Here is an 18,716-nt window from a genome sequence, read left to right on the forward strand (position 1 = left end):
TGCTAGAAAGCATGGATGCTACACAGAAAACAAAGTTGGAGTTTTAGCGACGGCCTTTGGCTGTGCAGTTTAATGTCTTGGAGGAGACAAGTTGGTTTACAAGAATATTCGAAAATTTTGAACAGATCTCGCGCTTCTTGGCTCTTTTGGCGTTCACCTGGAGAATCGGTGGTCAAATGTTTCATTGACGTTTCAAGCAGCGGCGTTAAGGGGGCTTTGTTCATTCTTTTTTTATTAACCGGAAGTTCGCTCGGACGTCTAAGACTGGAGCACCCCCTGGTGGCAACCTGCAAAGCTGTTTGTTTTAGCACTATCTATCGATTTAGGCAAGAAACATTGGGTATGCCTGTGAGTGGCAGCTGCAATGTTCAAACGTGACCTATTACTTTGGTGGCGTTGCTTAGACTAGTTTGTGAAGCAAGAAATGCTGGCTAGGTCAGGGAGCCGTAGACGTATGACATGCCAGTACAGCGGAAGCTCAAGACCCTGTGGGCCAATCGGAACAACGGAGTGAGGCGCGTGACTATACGTATTGCCCGTGTGCACTTTTACTGTGAAGAATTGTCAGGCTTTTTGCTGCGTCATGCTCCAATACTTGGGGATGGCGCTCATATACGTAGTGTAGCGCATATCGACGCTGTCGGAACTCAATGTAAGGCGTAGCGTTCACCCTTTGCCAAGTTACAACGAGGCAGGGTATAACCGTGGGCTCTCACACTGCTGGTGCTGCCTGGTCGTTGCCGGCTGGCTATAGGTTGGGTTTGGATAGGATGGGGTTTGGGCCCTATGATGCGCTTTTATCGCTGGTCGCAGAACATCACCGAAGATTGTGGAGCGTCAAATTGTGGATCTTGAGGCAAAATAAACAAGGCTTATCGTTAATAAGATACAAAGCTTAGCCGGTGCAGCAAACTTTACGCAGTCCCATGCTGGCTATCAGAATGCTTTACAGATGACGCAGTGAGGTGATTGAAAATTACGCTCTCACGCTAGGTAGTTAAGATCTGCAGCAGCGCCTTCAAGTTGCATAGTTATAAGAAATGTGACTAAGCCAAAAAATGTTTAATGCTGGTCTTGTTTTTTTTCAGACATTTGTCTATCACAGTTGTGGACTTAACGAGGCCGCACGCAAAAGACAAACTGATTAATGCACATGTTAGCCAAGAGCGTTGTTCTAATAAATTATTTTCCTTGCTTCATTCTGCCTCTCGTCGTCACCAGCATTCACGACACGAAGAAAAGTGAACCAAGGTGCGCATAAAAGGGCGATTTCTTGGTTTAGCGATTAGATAGTTTTGGGAATAAAAATATCTGTGCCGTATAGAAGCCCGTTCAAGACGACAGCCGTTTTTTTGAATGAAACGCTCCTGCTTGCGAAAATAAAACACTTTTATACTCAATCGTGGAACACCGAAAATATCAGGTCGTTCATTCGGTGTGCGGTTTACACGTCTTTTAAGGCTATGGACCGCGATTACTGTGCTTAAACGAATTTGCTACCACATTGTGCAGCCACCTTTATGCCACCTTTATGCCACCTGCTCACTTAAGTCAGCGCTCGAGCAATGACCAGAAAAGGGCTGAATTATTTCCACTCTAATTACTATACTTCATATTACGATAAGAACGGCTGAACGCTGATGAAGAATCGCGAAAAATGCATATGTCGCACGAAGAAAAGAAAAAACAAAAAAGAAACACGACGAGTTCGTTCGTGTTCTCTACGCCGTTATGAACGTACATGATTAGAAAGCAATCAGTCTTGCTCTGATTTTAATGAATGTACGGAATAAGACTCGCTTCAAAGAAGCCTCTATGATCCAACTTCTTGACTGACACAGGTGTGAATTGCGAAGCTGCCTTTCAGGATGTAAGGAGACAGGGTAGACTCATGTTTCTGACCAATAATTGTGTGAATTGCGCTTTTGAACTGTGCATAAGGCTGTTATATATCTGAAGCGTTTGACAAATAAATCTAGAAGCAACAAATTACCAAATTAGAGCACAAAAGGGGCCAATTGTGTTTTTGTCCGCTTTCTGTTTTGCTTTTATTATTCACAACTAATCCTCCAACAGTGGGGTTCGTCCGAATTTAGATGCTAATACAGCTTAACTGACGAATATTAGGACTGATGTGCGAAGGGTCAAGTATCTCGCTACTCCAGTGACGGCGATGCGTATATGAGCTCTTGTACACCGCGTCTGTTTTTAATTCTTAGAGCATTTGTTAAAAAAAGGAATGCCCGTTAAACATAGTGTGTTCATCAAGTTCGAAGAATAGTAAATAAAAGGATGGCCTTCACAATTCAGTTAGGTAATGAACTAACATATATTATTTGTTTTCTTTAAATTTGTTTGATGGGTTATGTTAAAAGAGCAGTTTTGAAGACAATCATCCGTAAAGGTTGAACCTATTTTTTTCAAATTGCGAAAAACAATGTGTGTTTAGATTGTTTGATTTGTAATTTGCGTTTGTTTGCTTGATTATTAAATTTGACGCAGAAGGGCCGCAATTCCTGTCCACACTGATCCATACACTAAGTGACGGAGTCATTACAGAATTATTCTGTAGTCTTTTGTTCATGGGAGCGTCGGTGAAATGCCATCGAGATAACAGCATGTTCCTTATATGAATTATAAGTGCATCCCTCTTCTACGTGTAATTGTGGGTAGGGCTCGCAGCACTCCTTATCCGTCCACTTTAAGAGTACGACGACAAGGACGTAAGACATTATAAATAAATATCTGAAAGCCTGCTGCCTTCCTTTTGCAAATTTGATGTCACTACCATGAGCAACGTGAAATGGCAGACTGGCATGTATGATACCCGCTGTGACTCTTAGGGATGGCTGTAAAACTATTGAAAAATCTATAATCGATTACTGGCGTGCATATACGTGTATTCCCCATAATGAGGGGCGCTGTGTGGTTTTTATGCATATCTTAGTTCGATGTGTTTCGAAACATGGATCTGAAAGATATGTTATTGTAGGTCATTACGGAATTGACCTTGCTCATTGGTAACAGTCTGTTTTGCTTATATGAGGCCGACCGAACTTGCCAAGTGAATACTGCCAAGAGTGGCCTCAACAAATACGGGTTGTTTTAAAGCAGCCGCTGAATATTCCCCACGACAACAATGTCCCTGGGTTCAGACTCCTACAGCTCTCCAGGTATCCCGTGGTTCTGTTCCGACACCCACATTTGTTACCATAACAGCACTCCTATGTGCGTAAAGGGGTCACAAATTTCACACTGCCGTATACTTCACAGGTTTTACAAAAACAACAAAAGTTCCCTTTGAACAATTAATATTTTAGATGTCGCAACGACCGCGATAAAATAAAGGTAATTTATTTTCTAAAACTTTCCTGAAATATTCTTTTTTCTGTGTAAGACTGGTCAAAATTTGGCAAGTTGTGGTTGGTTATTGCAATCTTACCCTTGAAGCGATGCAGGCGACTTGGTTCAAGGCACTGATCCACCTGCAACAAGGTGTTTACCGTAATATCAGTCACTGCTTATATAGAAACAGTTAACCTCCCCCCGAACCCTATATTCCTACCTTCGGCCACTTATTATATAAAGTACTGCCCCCCCCCCCCCCCCATTACAATCAACTTCATTAAAAACAGATCACATTTCCTAAATTGAGCTATCTTTTTTTGGTATTTCTGTGGAAACGCTTCAACAGAAATACAAATTTGGTGCATCCCAGCCGTACAAATTTGGTGCATCCCAGCCGTAGTTGACCTGTGGATATCGTAACATATTCGTTATAGCTATATCATAACCGTGTATAGGGGATCCAAAGCAAGAGGCAGTAGCTCCGGTACTGGAAAAATTAGTTGAGAGGTTAACAAGCATGGACTTTCCTCCACAGTAGCTTGCAGAGCGTCATAGACCAATTTGAACAGTATTTGATTCATATTAATGAAAGCAGTTTCAACAAAGCCGAAACCTCCCTCTGCAGACCATTTAAGCTCACACTCTTTAGGTAATCCTATAAACCTGGTTTTGATCTTTAATCTATCTTTAATGTATGCAAGGGCTGCTAGAGTACGTTGCCCTTGCCTTACGATTCGGCGGGCCGCAGACACGCCATTCGTCGTTTGGGGCCAAAATAATGGGTTAATCTATTTTTTTTTTTGTTTTATCTGAGGGGCTCACGCAATCTCTGGAACTTCGCACTGCAAACATCGACTACCTCCAACGTCTGCCGGATCCGACATCGCGCACCATAGACGCGCACACAAAGCGGATTAACGACAAAGCAAATCCGAAGAGAAGCTTTGCGCGCGCTCCTATAGGGCGCAAAATTTTGTTCGACAGAGATCGGAGCGAGGCGGGTAGCCTGTGGACAGCCCTCAACACTGCGTGCCTGCATTTGTATCCATTCTCTCATAGTTGGAGAGCGAATGCAAGTTCGTTCGCTAAGCCGATGCCGCAAATGTGGTTTCCGACAAAAAACAAAAACATTGCAAGAATAAAAAAAAAAAAAATTTTTTTTCGTTGCGAAATACAACACAAAACAATCAGGATGTGCTGATCTTTATTGCTCACAAGGTCTATAAAATTGCACAAACAAGGGGCTGGTTTATTCCAAAATGGCACGCCAGTCGCTCGCTTCTACAGCTCCCTAAGCGAGAAACACATGCGACAAAAATCGCGTCGCGTCGCACCGTCCAGCGGTGTAACCATAGCAACCGTCGCTGACGGTATGACGTGGCCGAGTGCTGCGCCTCCACATCACAGCGTCAGCGACGGTTACTTTGGTAGCGCTTCGAGCCACGGTTTTTGTTAACATATGTTTCACGCTTTAGACGGTGGAAGGCGATGGTCGTACTGCACTGACCAGCTTTCCGACCTGCTGCGTGTGGCAATGTTGCAATACACTCAAAAATGCACATATTTCAGGCCATCTAAACATTTATAACGTCTAAAAATTCATGCTTTCATATCCCTTCAAGCGCCTCCTGATAATCCTCTCTTCCTTTTTCTTGAGCCTATGTAGCTTTCGCGCCTCTCGTACTGTCACACTAAGATAAATCGAAGATAATCATACGAGCCATTCCGATTAATCCAGCGCATTGAGAGTGCTATGTAACCTCGTGCTGCGCGCGTCGCTTCGGTCGACCGGAAAATTACGTGACACGCCCTCAGCACAGGATCGGCTCGTAGCATCCGCTGAGAACTGGCTATAGTTAATCTTACTCAGGTGAGACTGAGTAGGGACAAGACGATTGGAGTTACCCCTGCTGGAAGACATACTGTAGTCGCCCAGTCTTTCTCTCCTGAACAATAATTCCTGCACCCAACATGCCCGGGTATAATGTTTCACCACCCTACGTGTAGAGGGAGAGAGAAAGAGAGAATGAATGATATTGTGGAGCGGCATATAGAAAAATAACAACAACGAGGGTGCAAGCAAGACGGTGAAGGTTAAACAAGGTGAATTTACCCGAGCCTGGAGGTTTTCCCAAAGGAAGTAACGAACATGTAGATACTCTTAGTCCGATAACGGCTAGTTTTGCGCGAAAATGTACCTCTTTTTAAACTCCTACTATTGGCGTGACATGCCACGCCGATTTCGGCGTTACAAAAGTCATGCCGATATCGGCTTGACTTCTGTGACACCTGTCAGACGTTAGGGGTGGCTGATACATTCACGCTTACATTGATGTGACAGATGTGCCCCTTTGTAACGGCTAAAATAGTGGTCAGCGTGTTCTGAAAAAAAAACAAAAAAACATAACATTCAGAGGAGAAAACAAAATGTTGTGCGTACGTTTTTGCGTTTATGTGCGTTTATGTCATTGACACCAACGCAGAGACTGAGACTTGTATATGTTTGTGTCGTCCTTCAGAAAACCTTCTCGGGTGAATTCACCATGTCTCACCTCAACGATTAGATATATAGAAGAATAAAACGACTCGAGATGGCTCTTGCCTGCTGGCAGCTTCCTCGTCGTCTGCTGCAAAGTAGATGGCGTTGGATGTGGTCCCGGGAGATTTGACGACCTTGAAGGCGTGCTCGGCGCCCGCCTCCACCACGCGGCTCACTGAGACGGCCTCCAGCATGACGGCTCCCACCAGCTCGCTCGACTGCACCCCAGAGAGCATATTCGACGCACGTCAGAAAAACAAGAATCACGCAACTTATACGCTGTTCATTTTGTTTACAAACTTGGTGATTACGCTTGGTGTATTCTGACTTAATTACGTACTTTAATAAAAAGGGTACCAAAAGGAGGGAACACCGAACTTTTGTCTCCCCAGAGCGCGGGTACGGCGCGAAGGGCGCGATGTTTGCCTCCTTTTCGAACATGCATTACCGCTTAAATGACCAAAGTAAAGGTGTAACGTAACGTCGACGGGCGCGCGCGCCCAACCGCGTAGCGCACCTCGGCGACCGTCGGCAACGTTTGCACCGAGGTAGTCCCTCTTCGAATCTCGGCGCCAGCTGGCGAAGGTCAGTACCCAGAAGGCCTTACGCCAGCTCCTGTGTTTGCCGTGCTCCTGTCGTTGCCCCAGTCGGGAATCGGTCGGGCTGTGTTGTGTCTCCGTCTGCCTGTCGTTAGGGCGTGTGTCATATAGTGTAGCCGCTGGCTAGTTAAATGTGCTTGTGTTGGTGCACAGTCCGGCGTACTAAATTTTCGAATACGCGCGCCTCCGAAAAATCAGTCCGCCGTGAAGCCGTCACTCGTGATTGGCTGTCGCGTGCCCTCCCCTGCTGCCTTCCCGTCCGGTGGCGCCCCCTGGTGTTCTGCGCCACGACGCATAAAGAGGCGCGCGGCATAATCTTTGATTGGACTTTTAATAGGGAAATCGGCAGCTTTGAATGAGATTTTGCGTTTTTTAGAATGCTTAGAGCCCGTAGACTGAGTTATGACAATAATTAGACGATCTTAGCATCCGCTGTTTTCATCCTCACTGTCGCAGGGCAGCCGGGCAGCGCTGCAAGTTGCGATCGGAAGCGGAAATTCGTCACCAGCGAGACCAAACCACGTGGTCGACATGGTGACGCGCAGGCGCAATGTGAAGGAATTCGTTGGAGCGCGTTGAACGACACCGGACTGTAAACACAGTTGGCAATTCCTTTCGCAGCGCGGCGTGGCGAAGTGGACGACATACGTCGTTTCATGTCGTCAGACGTTAGGTTCGTCAACGTCGGAGTATACACGTACCTTAGAGAACAAGCGAAATGTTGCCTCATTTAGGAAGTAAGTTTTCACTTCCATGATGGGCTTGGATCGGCGCAAACGAGTGCGCTAATTGGTCTCCCGATATGACACGTGAGGCGCTCGTCATTCGTCGCGCATGCGTGGACATCGTGCCCGCCGGCGGCGAGCGCGCTCCCCCCGCCGTCCCCGCCGACACTCCTCGCCAGTCATAACGGTGGGACTTCAGAAGCTTACCCTTGCCATAGGGAGCTCGCGTTCGACACATGACGCCAGGGCAACACTCGACACAAATTCGAAGAAGGCAACACTCGACACAAATTCGAACGCACCAAATGCGAAGGGCAGCTGCCTTGAACTGACCCGCGCCCGCTCTTGCCCGCGCGAAAGAAAAACGCGTATGAATAATAATAAAAAAAGAGTTATGTGCACCAAGTTTCACGGCGGAACTACTTGATAGCTCGTCCTTATTAGTCCTTGCGAACGGAGACCGCCATCTAGCGGGAGGAGAACAAAATTCAAAACATAAAAAAAAGATAGTTGAAAACTCGCTTTTGAACAGTAGCTTCGAAACGAATTAACCTACACTAAATATTGTTATAACAACTGATTCCGTATTAAATTTTATAGGAAATGCTGCGAGCACAATTTTTTTTTTATTAGTAGAATATGTAAAACGTCGTTGAACCCAAAAGTGTCACAACAACCGTTTTTACTCAGTTTCACATGTACTAAATACTCAGAGGTATGACCTGCAACGATGCGCCAATTAAGTATTAGTCACTTTATCGTAAAAGTTTCAAGCAAATACAAAGAGCGGTTCTCATGTAGGAATGTTTTGAAAACGTAAACAAATCTACATGTATTCTCTATGGCATTTGGAGGTACTATGTCCTCTTAAAGGGCCCCTGAAAAGAAAACATTTCTTGTATACAGTCTGGTTGGGACACGCGTGTTAAAATAAATTTTACGCGAAAGTATTTTTTTTTTACCAATATTGACGGCGCGAGACGCGATTTAGTCGGTAGTCACCTCCTCTCCACTTGTTTTCTCTCTCGGCATTTCGGGCGCGTGCAGGAGAGATGGATCGGCTTCGCCTTCACGTTGAGGTGGAAAGGACCATCTCGTTGAGCGGACGACTGCTCCGTGACGTCATAGACTTCGAACGCAGAATTTCAAATAAATCTCTCGCCGTCAATATTGCTCTAATTTTTTTTTTCGCGTAAAATTTATTTTATGACACTTGCGTCCCAACCAGATAGTTAAAAAAAAATAGTTTTTTTTTTTTTTTTCAGTGGCCCTTTAAGGCGTTTCAGCGGAGGGCCGGTCTTCATTGTTTTGCTCAGCTCAATCTCATCTTACGAAGTCGCCGAATGCTCTGCATTTACTTCGCTTGAAGATCCAAGTCGTGGCACCGTATGCAGGTATGGGAATGTTCTCTCCGGGCGACAGTTGGCTTGGGTTCTGACGGCCTCGGGAAGGTGACCCCCGTCTTCCCTAGACAACAGGGTGGCGGACATGTTGGCACGTTTGGAGGCGTCGAGTGTTCGATGAAATCAGCGTGTGACACGAACACAGACACGGTTTAGACAATCGAAGCTTATAAAGAGCAAAAACTAGAATAACTTGCTTGCACTAGCGCATATTTAGGAGATTGACATACTTCAACCCGTAGCGTAGCCAAGAGCATTTCCCGGTGTATGTGTGTGCGGGTGGAGAAGTGTGTGTGTGTGTGTGGGGGGGGGGGGGGGGAGCGGGGAAATGCGGCGGCTGCGGCGGCTGAAGGCGGGCGAGAGGACGCCTTGTGAATCGGGGGTAGCCTACGTTTAGAGCGGGAAGGGGGTAGGGGGTTTCCTCCTCTTGGGGCCGTTAGTGCGTCGCGTACGACGTCGAATTAAGGATCTGATAAAATCGTTGATAACCTCATAAGATTGTATTTTTTTCTTAATGCAGGAGCCGATCAGGCATTGTTGGCGGCACTTGCCAACTGCCCTGATTGATTCCCTAGCGTCGGTGATATTTGTAAAAATCATTGTTCATCACTGACTTTTACTATCAAGGCATTTTTTAAAATAATTCAACAAGGTTTAATAAATATTTAAGTGAAACGTCACAATGCCTCGAAATTCCGAGTATAAATGTCCGAGTTAATTATTTGCGTGCTTCACAAACAGCATTAGTTGAATAGTACGGAATAAGGTAATTAAGTAATTGCCGGCAGCGAGACTAGCTATTATTTTGTTAGCTTGGAATTTTTTTTGCTTGTGATCACACATTTCTAAATTTATGTTCATTTAGTAGGTGAAGTTAGATGGCTCATTTTGCATTTCTTTCAAGTTGATTGAATTTATTTCTTCCATCCTGGGTCAACGTCTTAGGGTGATATCGTCGAGGGTCCTGGCTGTGTACTGAAGACCACTGCCACATGCTGTTGCTACTACCTTTAACTCATCTCGTGGCAGTTCTTAAGACTGTTTACGGCAGGTAATAGTAGACACATCTTTTATTTTAATTTTTTTTTTGTTTGCATTTGTGAACTTGGAATGGGGCTCTTGATTTTTATCTTTTATTGGTGTTCGTCCATTTTCGAGAGGAAATTGAGATATACGTAGAGTAAATAAATTAGGGTAAGACAGGCACGGCTCTTGCGTGTATTTTTTGTCTTCGTTCTTGTGTTTTATTTTCATGTTTTAATAAAACATGCAGTCAATTTCACTCTGGCAAATCACTTGGGCAAAAATATTTACATATTAGCCGAAGTTCGGTAGTGGGCAGCTAGTGTTGGCGGTCGTAGGAGTCGGCTGTGGTGTTGAGTAGCTGCTTACCTGCTACGGTAGTTGTACCCCTTGACTAAGATTTGTTAGTCATATTAGTTAATCGGGGTGACAAATTTAAACATGGCCGGTAAATACAAAGTGCTTACTAAGCTACGATGTGATAATTGCTACGATGTGATAATAATTATCACATGGCGATCCGCCTTGTGATAATTTTAGTCAGTCGTGTAGTTAGTCAACCGTTAAAGTGATTACGCCTGGTGAATATGGCTGATGCTGCTCAACGTTGGCATCAGTGGCCCATCACATGCTCTAAATGAGTCTTACAAAAACTAAATATTTCTTCAGTTTCTTTAAAATGGGGATAATTTTATTTCACATGATTTTCACATTTCTTTGGTTCCAGGCAGGCACGGCAATCTACCTGGTGGCTGTCAGCTCAAGGCTACTTAATCCTGAGGTGCCCCGCTACGTGGCAGTGGAAGGAGACACTTCGAAGCCGCGTCGCCTGCTGAGGCAGTCCTGGTTGTATTCTGCCGTTACTTCATCTTTAACATTGAGTGCCATCACAATTTGAGACGCACATTTATTGTACTCGAGTACATGATTGGTCTAAAACACTTAAAATCGGGAGTCATGTGCACCATATTGCTTTCAATCCTAAAAGAGATGCAAAAGTGATTTTCTTTTTGGATGCCTTTTTTATACAGGTTTAGGGGTTTTCTTATGCAGTCTGTTTAATGTTGTTTTCTTTTTTGTCTGACATAAGGCAGGATGGTTGATTTTGAGAGATACAGAAGGGCAGTACATTATTTTAGGCCACCTTTTCGGAACTTCCAAAATCATTGCTTTCTGCTGTGTGCAGCATCAGTACATTTAATTGATCTCAGTCTATTTCATACTTGATGCCCGAAAGCAGTTGAGGGTTGTGGGTCAATGTACACAGTTATTTGTGCTTGCAAGGTTTAAATATGAGATAGTTTAGTAGCGAATTACAGTAAACTCGAATGAAAGAAGTACACAATGAGAGATTTTGTTTTTAAGGTTAGAACATAATATGGTTGTTGTAACAACCCCCAACATAATGCGTAGTTAGAGTATTATTTCTTGAAAGCACATGTAAAAATAAGATTATTTTTTGGGGAGATTGCACTTTTTTATTTTTACTTACTAGCTGTTTAAAGCTGGTGTTGCTCCCGACATGTAATGTGAAAATTTTAAGCTATTTTTTAATATAGGTATGAAGTTTAATGATGTTCATCAACTTTCAATGTAAGTGTCTGTTCCCAGTACCTGATGTTCCGCTGGTCCATAATTATTCTTATGTTTTGTGTCTTTTAAGAGATAAAGTGAAGTTACTGCTAGTCATGCGAAGTTGAAATCACTGCTAGTAATGCATTGGTTTGTTTTGCCTTTTGCATATGGGGTTTTATGAATAGAGATGTTAAGCAGATTTTCTGTACGTCTTATACTAATTTCTGGAGTCACATGTCGTGTCCTTTGATGCTGAATTTTATCAGGCTTTTTTTATTTGTGGGTGTTTTGTGCGGTGATATGCTGTATGTGTGACTTTAATAAAAACACATCGTTATTCACGTTCAGAATAAGTACTGTCCTAACCTGTGACGATGTTATTTTATTACTGCCTCTGGAGTGGAACACAATTGTAAAATACCACCTCCTAATTGTATCTTACAATACAATTTCTGCATATTTTTTTCGCTAAAGCAGTAATGAAATTACATGTGCTGGGTATTCATCTATGTTGACAGGTTGTCTCCAAATAGCACTTCACCATTTCCTGGTACAGAACTCTCACTTCAGAAGGGGTGGAATTTCTGCACCACTCCCTGGTGCAGAACACCAGTGTAAATTATACCCTAAGATGAGCTAAAACCAGCCTTAAAACATGCAGTGTTAGTCCCAAAAAAAGATTAAAATCGCCCCCAAAAGCAGACAACAGCAGACCCTCAAAACGTGCAGTGTTACCCCCAAAAGGAAGTAAGAGACACTCAAAAGATGCAGTGTTACCCCCCCCCCCCCCCCAAAAAAAAGGGGGTAAAAACAGATCTACTCTGCATATACGCTTAGCTCCAAAAGGGTTTAAAATTGCCTCCCCTACGCGAGGGTGTAAAGTTCCACAAAACGTCTAGTGTTACCCCCAAAAGGAGGTAAAAACAGACCCTTTATGCATGTGCTCTTATCTCTAAAGGGCTTAAAGTTATTTCTTAGAGGGGGCATAGTTACCCACTAAGCAAAGGTGTAAGGCAGGCGGTAACGTCACCTGCTTAAGGGAGTGTCCACAGTGACGCGTTTGGTAACCCCTTCAGGAGGTAAGTCCTACAACCTATTTTAGAGTGGATGCCCGTAAATGAAAAACAGATTCTTACAAGCGGCGGCCAGAGTTGCAGTAGACGCTACCGCTTCCACCAAACTTCATCACGACAAAAATAACTAATTGTTGCTGTTTGCTAAAAAAAATAGTCCTCTTTTAAAATGACTTTAGAAAGTCGTCTTTTAGCATCCTCCATTTTGCAGTGCTTACATGTGTTTTAACTGGGGTTATCTGAAAAATCTGTGATTAAGAGCAGAAATAATTGCCATGGTCGGATCCTATTTGTTTTCTCCTGAGGTACTTCAAATCGCCTCTCATATGACTCTTATATTTGTAACCCCCCTTCTCCCTCCCTCACCTCCCCCCCTCCCTCATCGAAAGACCTGCACAGATTTTTCTATTCGAAACAATCTCTTTGTAAAATACAGTTCTCTCACCCGCTCGTTCTTGTAGCAGTAGAGCCTGTTGTCGGGCTTGAGCACGAACCAGCGCCGGCACCAGCGCTTGGCCTGGCCGCCGCTGCTGAGCCGCTGCAGGTAGCCCCACATGATGGGCGGGTACTCCTTCACCGTCGGCGTGAGCACGTGGCAGGTCCGAGCCAGCTCCATCACCAGTACCTCCGTCCCTGCGCCGCCATAGATTCGCTCTGCTTCTCTCGTCTGCCTACACAGTGAATGCGCGGTTTGACTTCCTTTCCCTTTATGATATCCGATTGTCACTTCGAATTCTACTGCATGGCGTTTCTCATCTGTGTGGCGGATAAGCAGGATCGCTTAGTATTATTTATTTCTATCCTTATGCGAGAGGTAGCCAAGCAGCATATCCTTTTGGATTGTTCTTTTCACCGCAGTAGGCATCTGGTACTACCAGCATCAAGCCCATCCGCTTACGTAGCAGTACTCCTGCGAGTGTTGGGAGAAAACCGTAAACATACAGATATTAAAGAAGTGTTGCCTATTTGGTTTTAGCGGAAAGAACCCAGGATATCACAAGATCGCATTGCCATCGTGTACAATAAAGCATCTCCTTGCCGAGACTAGGGAAATATGTGAAGACACAACGCCTGCTCCAGATGATTGCTTGTTTGTTTCTATTCTTTTTTATATTTACGTAACGTAAGAACCTTGATATCTGGTTATTACTTAAGGAAGTGGATGGATAGGATAAGGAGTTTAACGAGTTAAACAATGAGTCGATGTCTCGAATGGAAACGATGACAAGCCCTACCGACACCCCGCTAGATACCAAGGTCGTGTGCTGGAGGTTCTGCGTCACCTACAAAGGCCAAAGTGATGTTGAACTGGTTTTGTCATCCTGGGGCTTTTGAACTGGTAGAACCCCATTGCTAAAAAGAACAATACCGTTCCGTGCTTTTTTTTTTTTTTTCACGAGCAAAGCAACATTGAAATTTGCTTTAGACGCAATCCATTCGAGCAAGCAGCTTTTGTTTAGGGGATGATTGAACGAAATATATTATAGATTTACTGAAGCGTCTTACCAGCGTGAGCTATTCGGACCACCTCCGAGTGAGACGCCTCCAGCACGCTGATGCCGTTTATGCTGATGATGATGTCGCCCACCTCCAATCCGCAGGTCTCTGCAGGAGTCCCTTGACGGAAGGCATGGCGCTCTGATGAGTGACGATCTCTCGTTACGCCGTGAGGAATCTCGAAGTGTCACTCACTGGTCGTTTCCAGGTGCCAGTTCTTAATTTTTGCTTTTGCATACCGTTTACGCAAACGAGAGTGGGTAATACAGTCATGCCTCGTTTATATGGGCACCTCCGTTATCCCCCAGAAATCGTTCATAGTGGGAGTCATTTACGATAACGAGACGAAAATTCATGTATTTACCCATTTTGCTTATGAAATATCAGTATGTAAGGGGGGTATTCATATCAACGAGATATGAATGTATTGCGTACAGTGAACTGGCAATTGACATGGCATTGTTTTACACGAATGGTGTCATTCTTAAGGCCCGAAGCTTTCCCAATGAGAAAGAAAATAAAAGCAGTCAACTTTTCTCTTTTATGCTACAGAGCGGAAAAAAATCTGCAGAATTACCATTATTTGCTGGTAGTGGTGCTGCCACTACCAGCATATAAATCTTAGTTGAGTACCAGTGCATGGTTTGTTGAACGTAAAACTCAGGTCAGCTGATGAAAGCTTTTATGACTACTGACTCATAGCGAGGGGTGAATGTGATGTAATATTCTGCTACTCGTTGTTTTCCCACGCGTTGGTTTCAGGAGGTAAAACAACTAATGGGAAAGGTAAAAAAAAGATGCTGCGGCAAAAAACTAAAAGCTAAAAAATAAAACTTCTCGTACTCAAAAAAAAAAAAAAGGTCCACAAATTACATTGGCGGTTCAAAGACCCACGTAAAAAGAAAAAAAAAAAAGCGAGAACCTGACGTCTTTGTCTGTAGCTCATGTACGCGCCAGGGAAGATAATGAGCGGGTGATCACCGTGCCTTCACGACTCCCGTTTGACTCTTTTTTTTTTTTCTATTCTAAGTAGAAGCCTTTTTTCAAAGAATCACAAATCCTAGGCTACCCTATTAATTTTCGGTTCGCATCCATTGAACCCAGCGATGTTGAAGTAAAGATGTATAACCATTATATTAATATTAAAGAAACTAAGAAAATATTTTTGTTTAAACGCAACAGAAAAAGTCCGTGATGAACGGAAGCCGTTTCTTTATAATACTGCATGGCCCGATTTATTTCTATGTTAGACTTGGGCCCTCGGTGATTCTCAAGTGCCCTCTGCTTCAATCGATTGGCAGCTGCGTGCCTTCGATGCAAACAATTTTCTTTCATCGGGCGGGTGCTATTTTGGGGCGTTACTTCAACGACGGTCATCTGTACAGATACGTCATTTTTTTCAATTTAGAAAGTTTTTTTTTTCTTTCTTACCATATTCTTGGGGATTGCAACGATCGACGGGGGTTTCATCAACGTTTCCGCTTTGGATGGAATAAAATTTCTTGGCGTCGATTTTGGCAGAACAAAGCACCTAGTGTTGAAATATTCGCTCACAATGAGCAGGAACACTAAAGTCTAGGGTGGCATTTTTCACTGGTATTTTTTTTTATTGCGTTTCAGCGAGTTCCCACTTTCTACTTCTCTCGACTCCGTTGGCATTCCTCTTATTGAAATGGTCAAAAGATGGTCCTTCGATCAAAGTCGTCACAACTCATCAATTATTTTGTTTTCTTAAATTTCTTTTTATTCTGTTTTTTCTCATCACGTTAAGATGTTTTCTGGCGACAAAGCCCTACTGTATTTATATCATCACCATCGTCTTCTTGTCTTTTTTTCTGTGTCCTTAAACAACAATTGTTTGTAATGTGGCACTACGTAATAAAATGTAAAACGTGCGGAAATAAATAAGATGCACTTTCATAAATAAATATATATATATATATATATATATATATATATCCTGGCTCCGCCAATTTTTGGCTTTCGGTGGGTTCCTGGAAACTTTGATTCTTTGATTCATTGGATTAAGTACGGTTCATTCATCTGCACATATTCGTTCATATATATATATATATATATATATATATATATATATATATTGTGAGGGCGCTTCTGCGTAGCACTGGCCACGGACATCGTCGTCGTCACTTTTGGCTGTGGGTGGCCCGATCGGCATCGTCAGCTGATTAGTGGCACCTTTTTTGAAACGTTCTATAGCTATCAGACTCTGATAAAAAAACCGTCATCTGACCGACCTGTCTCTGTCTCACAACGTGGTGGAGGTGAGCCTTTAGACCCCGTACCAAAAGAACCTTCCCTTCGAGCTTCCGCTTAAAACCCTGGAGCTTCGAAACCGCACGCTGGCTACCATCACGGCGACGGCTGCTCAAACCCCCTCGATGTCTCAACCATCTGCGACGACGTCTACAGCCACCACGATGACTGAACAGCAATCGCAACCAAGCCCTACCACTCCTAATTGGACGATTCGCAGCCGCCAAAGAGGCCCTAAGGTTTTTGCTGGTCTTCTTGACGAAGATGTTGAGGACTGGCTCGACAGTTACGACCGCGTGAGCGTCTACAACAGATGGGACAATCCCACTAAACTCGCTAACGTGGTCTTCTACCTTACTGATGTTGCCAAAACGTGGTTTTTGAACCACGAAGAAGAAATTCGAGACTGGGACGCTTTTGCCACGAAGCTAAAGGACATATTCGGCACTCCAACTAGCCGCAAAGAGAACGCGAAAAAGGAACTCGAGACTCGACGTCAAGGAGAAGAGACGTACACCTCCTACATTGAAGACGTCCTCGCGCTCTGCCGTCGCGTCAACTGCGGAATGCAAGAGAGTGAGCGCGTACGTAACCTCCTGAAGGGAATTGCGGAGCCGGCCTTCAATGTTTTTCTGGTCCGAAAGCCCGAATCGATAGCTGACATCACATCTGTTTTCCAACACCTCGATGAAATGCGGACCATCAGAGTCTCTTGCCCAGCTTAGAATCTCAGAGAACCAAAAGCGACAAATTGTGAACTCCGCATCCTCATTAGAGACATCGTTCGAGAAGAGCTCCGGGAGATGTTCAACGAAACACACCGCGGCGCTGAACCGGCAGCAAGTTCTCCGGACTTGCGGTCCCTTGTCCGAGACGAGTTAGCAGCTCTACCTCCTGCAACTCTTCCTCTCCCCACGCCCGCACCACCAACCTACGCCGAGATTGCCGCTAGGATGCCTTCCCCTCAAGTGGCTTCGTTACAACAACTCCACACCCCACCTTCCTTGGCTGCATTTACTCCAGCCACCCTCACCCCGACGTACCAATCTTGGAGACCACCCAACCGCCCAGTATGTTATTACTGCGGCATTAGGGGTAACATTGCCCGCTACTGCAGGAAACGCAGAGATGACGACAGGTACGACAACTCTTATCATCCTCACTTTCGCCGAGATCAAGGGACCTACAATGTAGGTCGGAACAACTCCGGCCGCCAAGGAAGTATTTCCCCTCAGAGGTCGAGATTTGAAAGCCAAACATATCCTAGGCGTCGTTCCCCCTTTCCACTTCCACGCTCTGGGTCTCCGATGATTCCATCTACCCAAACCTACCCTAAATACCCAGCGGAAAACTAAAAAACGCAGTTCTTGGGGGGAGAACTGCGAACCAACGGAACCAGACAACTCTTCCAATCCCATCCAATTTGATTGACGTATGTGTAGAAGGTTTAAATGTTCTTGCTCTAGTTGATACCGGCGCCGCAATTTCAGTTATAAGCGAAGATGTCTGCAAAACCTTAAGAGAAGTCCGAACTCCCTTTCACGGTACTTGTTTACGAGGAGCGGGAACGAATTTGATATATCCCTCCGCATTGTGCACGGCAAGGGTGGTAATTCAAGATACCTGCCATCACATAGAGTTTGTTGTTTTACCAAATTGTACACACTCACTTATCCTTGGCTGGGACTTCGTCTCACTTAACTCGGCAGTAATCGACTGTAGTCATCCGGAATTATTTTTGACCACTCTTGACGTCTGCAATAGAGCTACTGATCACAGTGCGAAAATATCAGTTGAAACCGACTCGGTTATTTCTCCATTCGCAACACACGTATTACCGCTCGTACCGACAACCGCTTACACAACTGATGTCGTCGTACAACCATCGAGCACATTTCTCGCGAGAGGCATAGTTGTACCGCACGCACTTATCCGTTTCATCGATGGAAAAGCTCCCATAGCTGTCTCTAATGTTAATACTGAGTCCGATCGCATTCCACATGGTACAGTTGTCGTGACTGCGACACCACACTCACCCGTTTCTCTGTGTTCTATATCCGCCCCTCAAACCAAATCTTTGCTTACCCAGAACTGTAAAACATTGTCTCTGCATACAACAATTAGCCAAGATCTTGACGATTAAAAAAAAACGTCAACTCCTATCTTTGCTAGAGCAGAACAGAAAAATATTCGACATCGTATCACCTGCGCTTGGTCAAACCCACACGACAGAGCATCGGATCCACATTGAAGATTCTGCTATTGTTCATCGTCGTCCGTACAGGGTTTCCCCATCAGAGCGTTCTATGATCGAGGACCATGTAACTGATATGCTGAAAAAGGATGTAATTCGTCCTTCACGCAGTTCATTTTCGTCACCGGTAGTTCTGGTCAAAAAGAAGGATGGAGGCATTCGCTTTTGTATCGATTACCGCCAACTGAACAAAGTCACTCGTAAAGACCTTTACCCTATGCCCCGCATTGACGACGCACTGGACTCCTTGCAGGGAGCTGAATATTTTTCATCTCTTGATTTACGGTCCGGTTATTGGCAGATCCCAATTAATGAAGAGGACAAAGAAAAAAACTGCGTTCGTCACACCGGATGGCTTATGAGTTCAACGTTATGCCCTTCGGACTCTGCAACGCGCCAGCGACTT

At 44.4% G+C, this 18,716-nt stretch overlaps 1 protein-coding gene across 1 annotated transcript in view; it reads right to left on the reverse strand.

Moving 5' to 3' along the window:
• The window catches only part of LOC8029269, a 289,994-nt gene that overhangs the window by 21,186 nt on the left and 250,092 nt on the right, over window positions 1–18,716 (reverse strand). Inside the window, exons 7-10 of the mRNA XM_042291990.1 lie at window positions 13,792–13,902; window positions 12,731–12,918; window positions 5,951–6,105; window positions 3,443–3,485 (exon numbers count right to left, since the gene is read on the reverse strand). Coding sequence (XP_042147924.1) covers window positions 3,443–3,485; window positions 5,951–6,105; window positions 12,731–12,918; window positions 13,792–13,902 — 497 coding nt within the window. The remainder of the gene's footprint in view (window positions 1–3,442; window positions 3,486–5,950; window positions 6,106–12,730; window positions 12,919–13,791; window positions 13,903–18,716) is intronic.

Source organism: Ixodes scapularis, unplaced genomic scaffold (genome assembly GCF_016920785.2).
Source record: "Ixodes scapularis isolate PalLabHiFi unplaced genomic scaffold, ASM1692078v2 PGA_scaffold2__306_contigs__length_199485367, whole genome shotgun sequence".
In the NCBI taxonomy this organism is placed as follows: domain Eukaryota; kingdom Metazoa; phylum Arthropoda; class Arachnida; order Ixodida; family Ixodidae; genus Ixodes; species Ixodes scapularis.